We start from the raw sequence: 18814 nt of genomic DNA, 5'->3' as shown, positions 1-18814 counted from the left end.
TGTTATTTTTAATTTTTAAGAGACTGGAGATCAAATAGATAGGTAGAATTTAAATAGGTATGTAGCATAGAACCGAACTTCTCTGATTCTTCTTTTTGTTTATTGTATATACAAATAAGAGTTCAGCGGCATACAATATGGGCAAAATGGTAAGTATATTAATTGAATAAGATGCATGTATGAATGTTTATATAAAAATTTGCCCCTGGAAATTTGCTTTAACCTGCATTCGGAAGTTTTAAATTTAGACTTGGTCACATAAAGATGATAGAATTTGTGAGAAGTGATATTTTTCCAGGATTTAATTTGATGTATGACAATTTTTTTGTTTGGGATTTAATACATGACGCTTTTTGTGCTTATAAAAATAGTTCATCAATTTCCCTTCCAATATAAAAGAGGGATACCAGAAGAAATATGTCCTTTCTTTTGCAACTAAGAGCTCTGTATCTAACTTAATGACTATATTATTCATTAGGGAGTATTTGCTCTCATATTTTCCCTTGAGGACCAATGCTCACCCAAAAGATGCACCCATCATCAGCATCTAGCGCAGCGAGAAGAGCATCATAGGAAAAGCTAAAAAAATTCATCCATCGTTTCCCTTTCATTCAATTTTCGCCTTGACCTGGAAAAAGTTTTTTGCTTTGTACAAGAATGTTAAAACTGGAGCAATGTTACACAGGCACTGCTAGCTCTTCTTTTAAACCGTCCACTGAGTTTACAGCATGTCGTCATTGACAGCTTCTATCAACCTTCAATGACTCTCTTAATACGTTCCATGACCACCGGGATATCACTCTCGAGCAACGTAGTGAAACAGCATCGAAACCATCCAGGTTCCATACAGTGACACGACGATCCTGGTGTTACGTTTATCTTAGCCACAGTCAGTAACTTATCCCAGAGATCAAGCTCCCCTTTCTCACTCCATGGCCGAATAAACTTACTCATGTCTGCCCAACAGTAAAAACCTCCGCTGCTATTCATACAGTCAATACCTAACTGCTTCAGCCCATCGACAAATAATGTGTACATCTTCCGTAGCCTCTCCCTGTTAACCTCGATGTATTCTGTGATGAACTTTGTATCTGTCAGCATAGAAACAAGCAACTGCTGGGTAGGAACTGAAATAGAAGAGAACCTTGCAAACTTTGAAGCTGCCGCTAGAACATTTTCATTGTATGAATAGATAGCTCCCACTCTGAACCCTGGCATAGAAAGATCCTTTGACAAGCCATATATTATATGAACCCTACTCTTGTCGTAATCTTGTGTTTCAAGAACTTGTGCCACACTAACAAACTGCTCGTTTCCATACGTTGAGCCAGCATATATTTCATCAGAAATTATGTGAATGTTCTTCTCTGTTGCAAAATCTAGGAGATTGTACAGTTTCTCCTCATTTAGTATGCTTCCCACAGGATTTGAAGGGTTTGAGATGAGAATTGCCCGGACTTTTACTCCTCGTTTTTTCGCCTGTTTGTACGCTCTTTCAAGAGCAGCAGTACTCCAGCTGAAGTTGTCTGTGCTTCGGCATGGTACAGGTATTAGCTCAACACCTGTTCTCAACTTTATATCCCTGTCAAACCTGAATACCAAAATATTAAATACAGGTCCCGGTGGCAAGAATGAATGAATTTTGGTTTGGGAAATAAAGAAATTACCCGGGGTAATATGGCGAAGGAACAAGGAAGGCATTTCCTGGGTCTGCAAGACAAAAACCAAGTGTCTCAATTGCAGCACTTGCACCAGCTGTTAATATGATCTGTGACGGATTAAATGTTACGGTTCCTCCCATAATGTGCCCCATAAAATCAGCCATGCCCTGAAATTGAAAGATGAAACGGAATATTCTTACATTAAATTCTTGTGCAAACATGTTGAGGAGCACTGCTCCGCCTAAGCAATCAGAGAATAGGTACATATAAGAAACAGCATGAAATTTTATGGAACAATCTCATTGATGGTCAATGTCATCATCTACTCAAGGATGCCAGCTTCTTTCACATCTTCAAGAAACTTACTTCCTTTTGATCCAATAAGCTACCTCTGACCTTTGAAGTGCAGAGACACATCATTGCTAAACCAATTAACTCAACTAAGTTATCCTTTGTAAGTGAATTACACTACCATCAACGCACCTGTAAATTGATTATACCTTCGACTTTAACTCATTGTCTATACATCTTCACCTATGAAATATTATAATCCATCTAATAGAAAGTGAGTTTTGTAGAATTCATAAATGTCTGCTTAACTTTCAAATTTAGATGCTTTAAATTGAACATGTAAGATACTTGGCTCACTACATAGTTGCTGTCCAAAGGTAACAGGATGTCAGGTGCCAAAAGATAACTTTTTCTCCTATGGCATTCTAAAACTCCCCAATTTCCGAAACTCCCTTCATGATTTGATGTTGATCGTGATCGTCATGGCCTACGAACGGATGTATGAAAAATTAATGACTTAGACACCTTTCATCAATTGATCTGAAATTCACAATTGCTGTCACTAAAAAGACTTCCACTTTGCAACTACCCAAAATATGGTTGAAAGATGTTCAAGTCGCATGGTTTTTTAACCTATGTATGTTTAACTGTTATAGGGCATGAAGATCATTTTACACAATGCAGTTCATGTCATTTTACACGATGCAGATCATACACTTAAGTGGGGAGACGAAGTTTTGGTCACGTCATAGAAGTAAATTCCTTATACGGCACCCCTGTTCCTGTTTCCTAGCTACTTATAGTTAAGAGATTTGATAGTTTATTTCTTCAGGCAGTTAGATAGGAACGTTCTCAGCCATCTAGGCCATCTAGGACATGTTCAATGAGTTTTGAGTTTTTAATGCTCAAGACAGTTACAACTTACAATCCAGCAGGAGATTGGATAGTTCTAGACCATCTAGCATGTGCTGCTAAAACTAAAATTGCCAACCGTACATCACTTCAATCAGAGAAGTAAGATCTCCATCTTCTCATTAAAGAATAGCATATCCTGCACTCCTCGTGTGTGTGTGAATGTGTGTAGCGACTGCGGCTGGCTGCTTCTGAACTTCACTTTCCGTTCGTCAAATAGTACCAACTAGATTTCTCAGTAAGCGGGATAATGAAAAACAAATATGCTCATCACAAAAACTCCAAACTGTTAGCTGGCATGAAACATTCCCTTCTAGTATCTAGTAACAGTTACCAAACTAGTGAAAAAGTTCAAGACTAAGATCAAAACACCAAGAATACAATCTAGAGCTGATGAAATCATTTCTCAGTTTCATGTAGCGTGTCATATGCCAAGGCTCGGTAACCTGCAGATCTACTCATCCTGTGTTTGTGCTGATCCAGGTGAGACCAGAGGTACATACCACAATCCTTGCAAGACACTAGACAATACAGATCGGATTCACCCATGAGCAACAAGATGATCATAAACATAACTGAATTTCCTACTTTGTAACGACATTGCCAGATTCTGTTTGAACAAAATATATAACTCACATAATAGACCAATTATGTTCCACCAGAAAGCAATCTGTATGGAATCCTGTAAATGGAAATCAAGAAATCTAGCAAACACGAGGTGCCATCAAACCAGTGAATAAATTTTACCAAGATTCTATTAAACATCTTGCTTTGGAAGAAGCACTATGACGCATACCACAAAGAAATGGGATATTGTTGTTTCTGGGTTAACATTTCAACAACTTGTGTAGACCTGAAGGACTTATAGAATGATTCGAAATTCTAAACTTTAAGTTCTCCTTGATTGTACACCCTGTGGATATTAGAACATCAGCTTTTTGCAACAAGAAATGCAAGACATATGAGATGAGAAATTTAAAAATGCGTCAAGGAGATTTATCTTTAGGTACGCATCAGTGTTTCAGTTAGATATGTCTTGTCACTACATTACACTATTCGACAGGACGCCATTTAAGGATGATTATGGGCCACACCAGCTCAAGGGCCATCCCATCCGATCTAGACCCATAAGAAAATTGGCCTGGCCTTGAACCTCTCATCTTGAAGTTTAGGGCCTTTTAGTTTTGGGGCAAGGCCTAGGCCTATCTTAGGGCCTATCTTAGGGCCTACCTTTTATATTAGGCCCTACCTGGCCCTAGGCCAGTCATTCGGAGTTCCTTCAAGGACCCATTCCTAAGGTCCAAGAGGTATCATTTTCCTATTACAGAAGAAATTGTGGCTTACCTGATATAAAATTTGAAACAAAATTTGAAGTATTGGCCATACATTGATGGGTTGGATCTTAATTTTTAAGCATCATTGATCCAATTCAGTCGCAAACAGTCTATAATATAGATATTAGCTAATAGCAACTGATATTAACCGATACTGACAAAATAAAGGAGTCTGAGGTTTGAAATGCCAAAAGTTGGATTCAATAATGTTTTATCGACTGAAAAACCAATGAATAGAAAGTTTGTGTTTTAATTTACTTATTCTATGTATCGATACTTCAATATGAAATTGCAGAATGCATATGCAACATTCTGTACCGAGATAAGTAAAGGTAAACCAGGACAAAATGATACTGAGATTTCAAAATTTTATTTGAACCTTTGACGTGTTTTTTTTTAATAGTTCTCCCATCATCATACCTATAGTTGAACGTTTAACCTATTATCATATATTTTCCTTTAGAAGGTTGGTTTAAAACCTTGACTTTAGAAAATATAGATTTACAACCAACTGGAGTTGTTTGACACTTTTTTTGAAATTAGCACATAACGACGATCGGCAGCAAATTGATCATAATGTTTAAGAATCTAAACATATTTTATTGAACATTTAAGTACTTTTTGAAAACTGAATTAATACTTTCGCTTCTTTGAGTACTTACCATGTTTGTACAAAATGTATTACCACCATATACCAAAGCCCATTTTTCTTTGTGTTTGAACAAATCATTCAATCAGGAGTCATCTTCAAGGTCATGCTTCTCTAATAAATTCTTCCGAGTTGCAAGAAAGTCCTCCTTTTCAACATGGTCATATATGCAACAACAAAATTCAGAAGCAAATGTCGATGAACTAGCAAATGAATTATTGAGGCTTATCATAATGTATAATAGAGCTAGCCGAAATCCTTAGGACCAATTGAGAAACCCGCAATGGCCGGATTGGAGCTAAGCATGTTAATGCTCTGGGGCAAGACCGAGGAATCCAATATCTCAATATATTTTTCCAAGTGCAACGGCAGCATACCCAAGTACCCAGGCTAGATTCGACCAATTATCATTAAATGCAGTAATTTCATTATGATATAATTTTTTTTAATGTATATGAATCTTTAAGATAAATGATTCAAAGATATAGCTTTGCACTATAAGCAAAATAGTACTTTTCCCTTCAAATAAGTATCAGTCCTTAACTACAATCATATTTAATTGAAACCAAACGTTCTCCACTAATAAGCAAAGAATCATACTAAAGAGACTATATAAAATAATCAAATTGCTTGGAGGATACTCTTTTGCAGTAGGGTATATTCATGTCAAGCATAAGAATGAATACAAACTCAAGGCTGGAGTATAACCACCGCCATAAAAATGTTAATATCAGCCTAGACACTATAAGAAACTCAACATTAGCCTGCAAAGGCATTTCCAAATAGCTTTGATGAAATAATCTTTCCAGCTGCTACCATCTACTCATAAAACCACAGACACCCTAGAATAGTTTCAGTATATGGTCTTTAAAAAACTCAAAAGCAGGATTCTTTTAGAATTTAACTAATACCAATTATCTTCGCCAAATTGCTTTGGTGAAACAATAAAGGAGAATATGTGCCACAATGATACTTTTCACATCAATGCCTAACAGAACAAGAAAAGAAACAATGTCTCAAGCTATCAAGGTAGTTGTACTCAGGAAACATTAATGTCAGCAAACAAGTAGACGAAAATTGGCAATAAGTGATGTTCGCCACGTATAGTCGGAATACCAGTAAGGGAGGCTCTCAGGCTTGAATCAAAGCTTCGTAAAGAATAGAAGAGTACCTAAAAAGTACTGGAGGATGATTACTGGTAAAATGATCGGGAAAACAAGATGCAAGCTTTAGCCCATGACCAACAAACCTTCAATCACTCCCTACACAATCTACACTGACTGTACAGTAAAAGACTTCAAAAACTCGCCAGACAACCCTCCTATAGTGTTTTCTCCAACAATAAGAATGAGTTTGGTTACAAATAGTTAGAAGTTAGAACAAACGCATTTACAACATGCAGTTAAACCTCCTGTTGTTAAAACACTTTTTACGCCGCAGCAGCTACCCTATGTTTCATCTACTTTGCTTTTGCACAATAATCTTTTGATGTAGTAACTGCGTCCAACCAAACAATTATGTTGCCATTTAGACATACCTTGAACAATATAGAACTCCAATTACCCTAATCCAAACACACCCCAACAAATTCACATAGATTTCATAAGAACTTTAAAAAAATGATCTTTGCTAGCAAAATTGCATAGAAATCCTGCTGCCATATGGAACTAATCCAATTTCGACACAAGGCAGCTAATATCTTAAGCCATCCAAAAATTCTTATCACCGCATCAAAACAGACAAAAAAAACTAATCTATTCATCAAAAACAAAACAACTAATATATTCATTAAACAGCTAATTTATATACTTACAATCTTCAAATCCATCAGCCCATCAAAAGGCTGATACATCGTCAGTCTTGCAATACTCAAACCCCCTTTCCTCTCATCCATCAACGACTTCTCCAAATTCCTCCGCAGCCAATCCCCAATCAGATCCAGCGACAACTGCTCTAAAACCAAAAAACAAACCCTAAAAATCTCGATCCAAATCAAATCTTTGCACCAAAAGGAAACAGCTGCTGCTACCACCCCATTACCTTGGACTCCGCTAGTCCGAGCTGAATCACCCCGCTAGGGTTCGACACCGAATCGTACGGATCCTCAGCGCACCTCTTCATCCCAGCATAGTAAGAAGAATCTTTACCCCTTGCAACAGCAGCGGCACGTGTCGACACGTGTGCCGGCGCCAGAGAACCACATGGCAAGAGGTGGGGCGGGACTAAGGTCGGAAGATGGCGGCGGCGTCCGCGTCGGAGAGATCGCCGGAGTTGGAGGATGAGCGGCGAGTTTTGAAGTAGAGTTGGAAGAAGTAGAAGAGGGCGCAGGGGATCAAGGTGCCGAGGAAGAGGCCGCCTCGGCCTTGGACGACGCCTTGGAGAGGGACGATGATGCGCATCGCCGTGCCGGAATCGGATCGCGCCTGCGGTTGGGAGCTCGTGTCAGCTGTGCCGGCCGATCTGTTACGAGCTGGGTTTGCTCATGCTTCCTCTCTTCCTTTCTCTCTTTCTCCGCTTCTTTTCGGAGTATTTAGTCTTCTTTTTTCCCCTTTTTTCTTTTTACCCCCACCAACCTTCTCTCTTTGGGTTTGGTGAGGGCCCTCGCGCTATTGGTATTTTTTTTTCGGTTTTTTCGCTAATTAGTCCCTAGTTCTTTCATATTTTCAAATTCGGCCCTCAAATCTGAAATTGCATTCAGATCCCTCGGATCTTAGATTATGTTGATGTTATACAATCACACATATAAATTGTTAGGAACTGGGTTGATTAGGGGCCGCTAACTTCTCCGAATATCTGGTTTGGAGTTGAGTTGTTCCTCCCTGCACGTGTAGCAATCCGTAAGAGGGCGGAGTTTGATTCCCCCATTGTTCCTCCGACGATCAAGTTAGCAGGGTACTTGTGGAGTGATCACTGAATGGGCGCAGTTACTTTCGGCATTAATGAGATGGGATAGGCGGTGTGGTCCGATGTGCCAAAAATAGTGCTGGAGATGGAGAAATGATGGCACGTGTCAAGCATTTACTGTGATGCCGACGCTGTGTCAGCGGGGGGCTCGAGGTCGCAGTCGCCTTTTGTCTTGTATTGAGGGGTATCGAAAGGTACCGACTTTCGAGTCGGCTCTCGTGAGACGGTCCAATAACTAGTTGAGTAGGCTTGCGGCGAGTCGTCATTGACGAGAGGACTAACAAGTATCGCCTTTCGAGTCAACCCAGCGAGATGTTGACTAGGCGAGTCAGGTAGATCGGGATCATGGTTGTCCCAAATGTCGAGTCGACTGAATTAGGCGTAATGGGTGATATTTGTTTGTTGTTGACAAGAGATCATAATTTGGTGACTGAAAACACCACGTATTTTTTTGAAATTGGACTCAAATCATTGAAATTGCTATGAAATATCCTAATACTTAGTTTATTTTAATATTGTCCTTCGTATGAAGCGTGAAATAGCAATTAATGAGAAATTAATTCATCAGATCATTGAAATCGTTGTTAGATTCTCGTGCTCTTACAAGGAGTTTCCAGTTAATCCCTCCTTTAGCTACTCTACACTTGATCGGAGGGATTAATTTTAGAGGGGAATGAATAGCAATTTTAATGACTTGAGACTGTTTTTAGAATAATTTCTAAATTACATGCACATTTCTGCCCGTTTATTTATGATGATCCTTTTTATAGAACTAAATCGTGGTGTCTTTTCCTCAACATACTTAGATAAATTTATGAAACGAAAAAACTTTTTGGCTCGCGGACCAACCGCGAGCCAAATAGCGGGGTTCTTTATGAAAACACACATTCTGCAACAAAAATATGCAAAACCCAAGAGCTTTTGCAACAATCAACTGAATTTGAGCTTCAACGTGCATTTTTCCTGCAGTAGTAGCAATAAGCCCTGTGTCAAAACAGTAAATTTGAAGTTAAATGCCCACAACAATCACCGTATACGATTATTTTCTGCGTGCAATATTTCCTGAATTTGCAATTACAGACAGGTTGTTAAATGCAAAGTTGCACAAAAAAAAAGTCGGGCAAAGGGTATTTTAGTAAGACTAAGTTCCAGCCTGGCCGAGGGGACGTTGGAGTGTTCGCTCGGGATCCGAGATCCCATGGAATCTTTCTGGGTCCAGCGAATCCAACGAGTCGAGGCTCTCCCCATGTTTCGACCCTGCGCCCATCCAAAATACTTTTTTTGTCCTTCTCCGTTTCCCGCCACAAACGCTTCATCCCTTCCGGCCGATCAGTCGTGGTGGGCCCCGCCTCGACCATGTTCGCGCCTGGGAGTACGTCTCTGTCTCCTGAAGCCTCACGACACAGTCTTGGACCCGTTGTTGTTGTTTCTTCCTTCTTTGGATATTAGAAAAGGGTAAATTGCTCTTAAATACAGAAGGTTTATCCGGTATTATATCAAAATATTTAAGGGAAAATGTGTCTAGACCCCAAAAGTGGGAACTTCGTGTGACTAGCCTCCTTGTACTTTGCCCCATGTGTATAAACCCCAAATGTGCATAGTATTTGCGACGAGGCCCCGAAGTGTCTTTTTTCAGAAAAAGCTCAGCGGAAGTTACGATCTTGCCCCTTTGATGGGACTGAGCTCGGTTAATGTGCCACATTCCTTTTCAAGTACTCTCCCTCTCTTTCTCTCTCTTCCACCTAGGAGTCTCAAAAACTCTTCATCTTTCTAATTTCTGTACGGATTTCAACAGTTCTAGGATTTTCGCTGGGAAGATGTCGTCCAGGGAAGGATCCAGTAACGACTGTGAGGTCGTTCATCGAGCCGAGTCGAAGGGCAAAGACGGTTCATCTGCGGTTGACAGCACGGAGGAAGCTACGCAAACCCTAATCGAAATGCAAAAGCAGACAATACAATGGCGAGACCAGAAAAGGAGAACGACAATAGCTGGTCGTACTAACAAACCCCCCTCAAAAAAACAGTAAGTGTTATGTTATTCAGTATTTAGGAACTCGACCTAATTTTACCTAATTTCAGTTCATCTTAAACAATGCTAGGTTTTACCACAGTATTGTTAGTTCTAGTCTGAGTCCACACGAGTTCTAGTTTGAGTCCAATGTGAGTTCTAGTTTGAGTCCAATGTTAGTTCTATAACACTACGTGTTAGCTCTATTTTGTTCCCGTTAGTGTTAGGTCTAATATGAGTTCATAGGTCCTATTGAACTTACAAATTCGAAATCTTTTTGCAGGGAAAAAGTTACTCTAACAGGTGCAGCAGAATCACTAAGGTTAACCGCCAATATCAGGACTTATTGGGAATTCATGAAGCATATTAACCCGAAGATTCGTCAGTTGCATAGGGATGCATACTGCGGTTCTATATTTCAGCATTATATTTATTTGGGGCTCCTCCTCCTGATCGGCCCACACTTGAGCTGCTGTTGAGCTTTTTTGACAGAGATAATAACATATTTTTTTATACCTGGTTCAAAAAGTGGGTGTGTGAAAAATGATAAATTTGATTTGCGATGGGTCCATAATCATACTTATTTCCCAATTTATGGGGAAGTCATAAGTATCAATCGGGACTCAAGAAGCAGAATATGGGTGGAATACTTCGCTAATCTTTTCATTTCTGAAGAGGGTAAGAAGTTAAAAAAAGCAAAAACCACCCAACGTAAACACCTTGAAGGGTAACTGGAACGGCTAGTTGAATCTACAGAAAAGCGGGATATCCAAGATTTTGTTCTGCTACAAATCCTGTACCAATGCTCTATGATATGGAGCCCCAAAGCCGGGGAAGGTATCCCTAGACCCTTACTCAGTTACCTGGATAGCATTGAGAGGGTCAATTTTGTTGCATGGGCCAAGTTCTTTTATGATGAAATTATCAGGGGCATTAGAGTTGCTTTGGAGGGAAAGAAAAAGTAAGGGGTCACATATGTCCCAGGTTGCATGACACTATTGTGTGTAAGTTTCATATTTTACTTATCTTGGTTCATTCTAGTTCGTACTTATGCCTTGTTAGTTCTAACTTATTCTATGTTAGTTCTGATATATACCATGTTAGTTCTAATATACACCATGTTAGTTCTGTTGCAGATTTTATTAGTTCTAATTTGTGTCGTGTGAGTTCTAATCTGCACCTTGTTAGTTTTAAGATATACCATGTTAGTTCTATCTGCACCCATGTTAGTTCTATCATAGGTCATGTTAGTTCTACCTGGGCTCATGGTGGTTCTATCATAGTTTATATTTGTTCTAATTTATGTCGTTAGTCCTAATTTATACCATGTCAGTTCTAGCTGCAGCCATATTTTACTCTCTTTGGTCTAGTCTAGTATCAATTGTTAATGCTAAATATTTTTGCTACAGCTTTGGTACTATAAGATGACCGGCATAAAGAAATATGCCATCGTAGACACCTCCAGACCTCCAATGACAAATTGGGCACCAGAGGAGGTGAAAGTCTCATATATGAGGATGAGGACAATTACGGTAAATGCTAAGTCAGCGTCAATAACTTTTGTCCATAGGCCTATTGTGGAGGTCGCTTCTCCGGGTCATGTTCATGCACTTCCCGCTGTATAGAGGGGTGAAGTTCCCGCTGTACAGAGGGGTGAAGTTCTTCATCAAAAGCGTCAGGCAAAGAGGTGTTGGCCTTCTTGTTTTGATGATGTTTAACAAATAATTTACCACTAATGTTGTTTGTCTAGTATTTGTGTTTTCTTATTTATTATAGACAAACAACGTTGTTGGAGGATGGATGGAATAGAGCTTCAACGATCATATCCAAAGGAGGTTGGCGGAATGTCGGTGAAGCCTTGCTATTCAAAGTTCAAGATCCAAGTTCAAGCTTCATCCGCGAGATTACCAAGTCAAGCTTATTGAAGATCAATATCATTGCTTGGGTAATTTAGTTTAGGAATTTATATTATGTGTGTTAGTACTTTAAGCTCAATCATATACACACATACACGTTTTGGTTTTTGTATATATATAGATATATATATACATATGCATTTTGGTTTGATAGTTTTCAAGTTTTACTATGAAACAATTGAATATAATTAGAAAACATATTTTTGTTTCATACTCATATGCATATATATGATTTTATCAATATCAATTTTATTTAGTTCCATGAAATCATGTTTTAGTGTATTATATGTGTATTTTGATAAAATACTATATTTATTATTTATAGACTTCATAAAAATAGTTTACATCTTCTATTAAGTCTATAAAATCATTTTGTATTGTTTCAAAACATGGTTTAGCTAAAATGTCAAAACTCATGTGTTTATATTTTTGTGTTTTGGACCTCCTTGCAAAATGAGGATATTTTACATTTGAGAAGTCTTTTCTGAAAACCAGTCATTGTAGCATGTTTATTATCATGTCTACAATCATTCCCCAAAGTTTTACATTTTTTGGAATTTATTTGATATTTTTAAACAGGATTTTAAAATCAGAAAAACAGTTTTCAAAAATAGATTTTCATGTATCAGATTTCGTCCATCGGTCGACCGCACCGGTCGACCGAAGAAGTCTGCCTCCCTTTCTTTTGTTTTCGACCTGAACACCAGTCGACCGAAAATCTTCGTCGGTCGACCGATCGATTCTGTCGGTCGACCGGAATTTCCGTCGGTCGACCGCTGCTCCTTCTGACTGCTTCCAACGGCTATTTTTGTTACCGTTGCTGGGGTGTTTTTGGTCTTTTGTTTTGGGGTTTTAGCTAAGATTTCAAGTGGGTATAAATACCCAATTGCTGATCTCTTTTTAGGCAACAAAGAAGTGTTTTAAACAAAGTTTTTAAACAATGGTTTAGGGTTTTACTGTTTGTTTAAAAGATTGGGTTTCTGTTTACAAAGGAGGAAGTTTTCACTGAAGATTGAGGGATTTATTCTCAATCCTCTTCATCCTCTTCTTTGTGTTTATAGAGAAGTTTTCTAACTCTTTTCTCTAGCAATTTTGTTATTGATTTTCATATTCTTACTATTGCTAGTTTGCTATTTGAGTTAGATTTTATTTTACTCATTGTTACACACACCCACAATTGAGCTTATTGTATCTTTCATACATAGTATAGTTGGGCGGTTAGTGATTGTAACTTTGAGTTGTGCTTAATTGAGTTCTCATCCATAGTTGAGAACAATTATTTATTATATTGTGCTTATTAAGAGATTCACTTTGTAATACACTTGTACACCGAGTGAGGAGTGTGTGGTGAGAGTCGGGGATCGTCCCAAGAGGAGTGGCGTCGGTTGACGTGCCTAGGGAGAGGTTGTAACCGAGCACTTGAGGGAGACACGGCTAGGTCCAACACTTAGTGGGTGTAGAGTGTGATTGCAAGAGTGTGAGTTGTAGAGTTTTCGGTTAGCTAGAAAACCGAGTGTGTAGAAGAAGTTCCGGCTTCCAAACCGGATTGTGTTAGTGGATTTCTCCCCGGGAGTGGGGAGCGGAGACGTAGGACGGAAGGTCCGAACTCCGTGATCATATATATATATTCATCATATAGGATATATCTCATTGTGTATATTGCTTATTCTTGCACATATCTCTTTATATATCTACCTTGCAAGAATACAACTTGTTAATTATTTTTAATTGGCATTTAATCGGATTAGATTAGCATAAGACCCTAATCACCCCCCCTCTAGGGTCTAACAATTGGTATCAGAGCTTGGTGCTCTTTGATTTAAGGTCTAATCGCCTTGAGTTAAAGATCCAAGTTATCTTTTTGTGCTAATCTTGTTTTGATTGCATTTGTCTTGCTTGCACACATATATTTATCATGAACATGAATTGTGCACCTTTGTTAGGCTATGAATCCAATGTTGCTCCTAAATTCATTAACTTTCCCTATGCACAATGGGCTTCTAGATTTAAACTTTTTGTGCAATCTAAAAATATTGATCTATGGGGAATTATTGATAATGCTTATATTGTACCCACTATGGAGAAATCCAAGTGGAGTAAAAATGACAAAAGATTGTTTACCATGAACAAGATTGTGTTAGAATATATGCATAATGCACTTGATTCTTCTATTTCTAACAAGCTTGTTTCTTTTGATAGTGCTTACAAATTGTGGACATTCATAGAAGCACATCATGGTAACTTGAAGGAGATCCAAAGGATTCCGGTGGACTCTTCCTCAAGTAATATTGGAGCTTCATTATGCACACGGCCACTAGGCGATAGCCCTAGTGAGGTTTGCATGTTCGAACCCGATAATGAATTATCTAGTGATGAACTTGTTTGTGCATCTAAGAAATTATTGCATGCCTAAAACAAATTACATAAAGATTTTAATGATTTAAAATGCAAGCATGATAATTTAGAATCCGATCATGAGAAGCTAGTATCCAAGTTTGATATCATTGCTAAAGAAAATGAAAATCTTAAAGAAAACAATGATATGTTAAACTTGGAAAATGAAAAATTAACATCATCCATTTCTAGCTTAACTCATGAAAGAGATAATGCCATGTTAGAAGTAAAGAACATACAAAATGATACAGTTTCTTTTATAGATAACTATTTATGTTCTACTTCTAAAGGTGCATATGTGCCAAAAAATGAAGACTTGAATCTTATGAAAAAAATGCATTCCATCCTTAGATTCAACTTTGAAAACATGCATCAATAATCATAAGAAGCTTATGGATATGTGTGCCAAGTCAAAATCATCATCTACTCATCATGCACACATATATAGCAAAGTTTATAAGTGTTCAATTTGCGACCGTAAAGGTCATCTAGCTAAATTTTGCTATGATGCACAAAAACATAAGAATATTGATCTTTCTTGTGCATCTCATGTATCTTCCTCATCACATACACATGCATATGCTTATCATGCACATCATAAACATGCAAATGTGTTTAAATGTGATATTTGTGGACGTTTTGGCCATTTGGCAAAATTTTGCTATGATTTGAAAAAGACTTCACCTTTGCCAAATGATTTTATTAAGCCACAAAAGTTTAAATGTGATGTTTGTGGTAGATTTGGCCATTTGGCGAAGTTTTGTTATGATTTGAATAAATATTCAAACTTGCCAAATTTCTCAAGTAAACCACCTTTGTTTAATGATGTTTCTCATTTGCAAAATCTTTATTTGCAAATGTTCCACGTGCACCTTTTAATGGTCAACATAAGCAAATGCTTCCTTTCCATTGTACTTATTGCAATCGGAAGGGTCATTTGAGTAATTATTGCTATGACCGATCACGTGCACCATATATGTCCAAGAGGGTTCATAACCCTAGGACTTTGAGCTTTAATGATAGGGGTCATGTCCCTAAATCTTTTGGTACCAAGAGTTCTTGGGTACCAAAACAAATTTGATTCTTAAACCAAGAATTTTAATGTTTTTATCTTTCTCTTTCTTGGTTTTGAAAATTATGCTTTAAAATCTTTTGGTTATGAAAACAATTTTTCTTGTATAAAATCTTTTGTTTTCATGATTATTATTTTTGTTTGATGAGAGGACTATGTTTATATAACCCTCTGGAGTTTTTGGGTGTTTATTCCCAAACATTGTTTACCGGGTGCTAAAAATGTTCATATGGGTTGATACTAGCTCAAGAGCTAGATATAGTTGCCTCTCTTGATTTTTGAATCAATGATGATTTGATTTTACATTTTTTGATTTAAACTTTGATTTATGATTTCTCTTTCATGCATATATCTTTTTTTGTAAATTGTTTGTCATCATCAAAAAGGGGGAGATTGTTGGCCTTCTTGTTTTGATGATGTTTAACAAACAATTTACTCCTAATGTTGTTTGTCTAGTGTTTGTGTTTTCGTATTTATTCTAGGCAAACAACGTGTTGGAGGATGGATGGAATAGAGCTTCAACGATCATATCCAAAGGAGGTTGGCGGAATGTCGGTGAAGCCTTGCTATTCAAAGTTCAAGATCCAAGTTCAAGCTTCATCCGCGAGATTACCAAGTCAAGCTTATTGAAGATCAAGATCATTGCTTGGGTAATTTAGTTTAGGAATTTATATTATGTGTGTTAGTACTTTAAGCTCAATCATATACACACATACACGTTTTGGTTTTTGTATATATATAGTTATATATATACATATATGTTTTGGTTTGATAGTTTTCAAGTTTTACTATGAAACAATTGAATATAATTAGAAAACATATTTTTGTTTCATACTCATATGCATATATATGATTTTATCAATATCAATTTTATTTAGTTCCATGAAATCATGTTTTAGTGTATTATATGTGTATTTTGATAAAATACTATATTTATTATTTATAGACTTCATAACAATAGTTTACATCTTCTATTAAGTCTATAAAATCATTTTGTATTGTTTCAAAACATGGTTTAGCTAAAATGTCAAAACTCATGTGTTTATATTTTCGTGTTTTGGACCTCCTTGCAAAATGATGATATTTTACATTTGGGAAGTCCTTTCTGATAACCAATCGCTGTAGCATGCTTATTATCATGTCTACAATCATTCCCCAGAGTTTTACATTTTTTGGAATTTATTTGATATTTTTAAACAGCACTTTAAAATCAGGTTTTGAAATGTCTGTTTTCGGTCGTTTTCGGTCGACCGAACCTCGTTTGGTTTTTCGGCATTGGGCGACAGAGAGTCTGTCGGTCGACCGGTCCGGTCGACCGAGAGCTCCATCGGTCGACCGCACCGGTCGACCGAAGAAGTCTGCCTCCCTTTCTTTTGTTTTCGACCTGAACACCAGTCGACCGAAAATCTTCGTCGGTCGACCGATCGATTCTGTCGGTCGACCGGAATTTCCGTCGGTCGACCGCTGCTCCTTCTGATTGCTTCCAACGGCTATTTTTGTTACCGTTGCTGGGGTGTTTTTGGTCTTTTGTTTTGGGGTTTTAGCTGAGATTTCAAGTGGGTATAAATACCCAATTGCTGATCTCTTTTTAGGCAACAAAGAAGTGTTTTAAACAAAGTTTTTAAACAAGGGTTTAGGGTTTTACTGTTTGTTTAAAAGATTGGGTTTCTGTTTACAAAGGATGAAGTTTTCACTGAAGATTGAGGGATTCATTCTCAATCCTCTTCATCCTCTTCTTTGTGTTTATAGAGAAGTTTTCTAACTCTTTTCTCTAGCAATTTCGTTATTGATTTTCATATTCTTACTATTGCTAGTTTGCTATTCGAGTTAGATTTTATTTTACTCATTGTTACACACACCCACATTGAGCTTATCATTATATAATTGGGTTGTGGGATAGTGTGACATTGAGTTGAGCCTAATTGAGTTCTCACCTTGTTAGAGAGAACAATCATTTGCTATATTGTGCTTAATTGTTAAATCACTTTGTAATACTCTTGTACACCGAGTGAGGAGTGTGTGGTGAGAGTCGGGGATCGTCCCAAGAGGAGTGGCGTCGGTTGACGTGCCTAGGGAGAGGTTGTAACCGAGCACTTGAGGGAGACACGGCTAGGTCCAACACTTAGTGGGTGTAGAGTGTGATTGCAAGAGTGTGAGTTGTAGAGTTTTCGGTTAGCTAGAAAACCGAGTGTGTAGAAGAAGTTCCGGCTTCCAAACCGGATTGTGTTAGTGGATTTCTCCCCGGGAGTGGGGAGCGGAGACGTAGGACGGAAGGTCCGAACTCCGTGATCATATTGCTTGTTTGAGTTTGTCTTTGGAGTATTTGTTTTTGCATTTATCTTATATCGCCAATTGTGAATTACTTATTTATTTCATCCACTAGCTTGTTTAGATTATTTACCCTTGTGTTGTTTATATATCCTTGCATATATCTCTTTGTTTGCATTGCTTATCCTAGCTTATATATCTTGTGGTATTTCATATTTGCTAGGATAACTTATTAATAAGTTTTAATTGGCATATAATCGGATTAAATTAGCATAAGACCCTAATTACCCCCCCTCTAGGGTCTAACAAGAGGAAGGCTATTCAGGAGGAAACTACTAAGAACTTCTCAATAGGCTACGTAAGTATCCTGTTATGTTAAATCGTACTCATTTCACACTAACTGCAAACAATATCCTAATTATGTGTAATCCTACATAAAATTATAATCTCGCATCAATAACAGATCATGGCAAAGCATATTGACATTGCTTTTGACGAGGAAGAGGAGATCAATGTTCTTCCCCCATTAAGTAAAAATTCACATTTTGGAGAAATTCTACTAAATTTTTCAAGTGACTACTTATTGCTACAAAGCAGACCAAGAGTAAATATTATAAAGAATTCATGATTGAGACCAACAGGCTAAAGAGGATAATTAAAAATTTTAGAAGATATGATGAGGTTATAGACCCGATGTTCTTAAGGCAAATATCAAACAGAAAATTGCAAATGAAATTAGGAAGAAGCTACGGGAAGCTCAAGAGGAACAGAAGTCCAAAACAAGCAGTGTATATAAGGAAGAGCCCACCATGCAAGACCAAAACAAGCAGTGTATATAAGGAAGAGCCCACCATGCAAGAACATGTATATAAGATTGTTGAAGAGGATGTGAAGCATCCTGCTGACGATGAGAAGATTGTTGAAGAGGATGTGAAGCATCCTGCTGACGATGAGGCAATAGAAGAGGAGCTTGTTATTTCTCCAGGGGAGGGGGTATATAGTAAGGTTGACCTGACTGTAGATAGTAAGGTTGAGGATAATGTAGATAAGAAAGAGGAGCATGTTGAACATAAAAATTTTATTGTAGATAACAAAGGTTTTGATGAGGATCATGTTGATGGTGTAGATAAGGAGGAGGATATTGTAGATAAGGAGGAGGAGAATGCAGATAAGTTAGAGGAGCATGTTGATAGAGAAGGGAAGAATGTAGATAGTATGGTTGACGCGAATGTAGATAGTAAGGCTGAGGATAATGTATATATGGAGGAGGAACATATGGATATGGAAGAGGATCATGTTGAACATGAAAAGGTTATTGTAGATAACAAAGGTGCAGATAATAGTATTGTTGATGGCAAAGTTGTGGAGGCGTTGGAAGCACAGGAGGAAGAGGATATTGTGAATA

At 37.7% G+C, this 18814-nt stretch overlaps 1 protein-coding gene across 1 annotated transcript; it reads right to left on the bottom strand.

Moving 5' to 3' along the window:
* On the bottom strand, positions 581 to 7327 carry LOC109825417 (probable aminotransferase ACS12). Its single transcript, XM_020392274.1, is given in 5 exon segments — positions 581 to 1591; positions 1668 to 1828; positions 6661 to 6795; positions 6888 to 7081; positions 7084 to 7327. Coding segments are annotated over 5 exon segments (1494 nt in total). The 5' UTR covers positions 7247 to 7327; the 3' UTR covers positions 581 to 750.

This window comes from Asparagus officinalis, chromosome 10, assembly GCF_001876935.1.
Source record: "Asparagus officinalis chromosome 10, Aspof.V1, whole genome shotgun sequence".
Lineage (NCBI taxonomy): Eukaryota > Viridiplantae > Streptophyta > Magnoliopsida > Asparagales > Asparagaceae > Asparagus > Asparagus officinalis.
The sequence above is the reverse complement of the archived record's forward strand: the minus strand, read 5'-3'. Positions and strand labels throughout refer to the sequence as shown.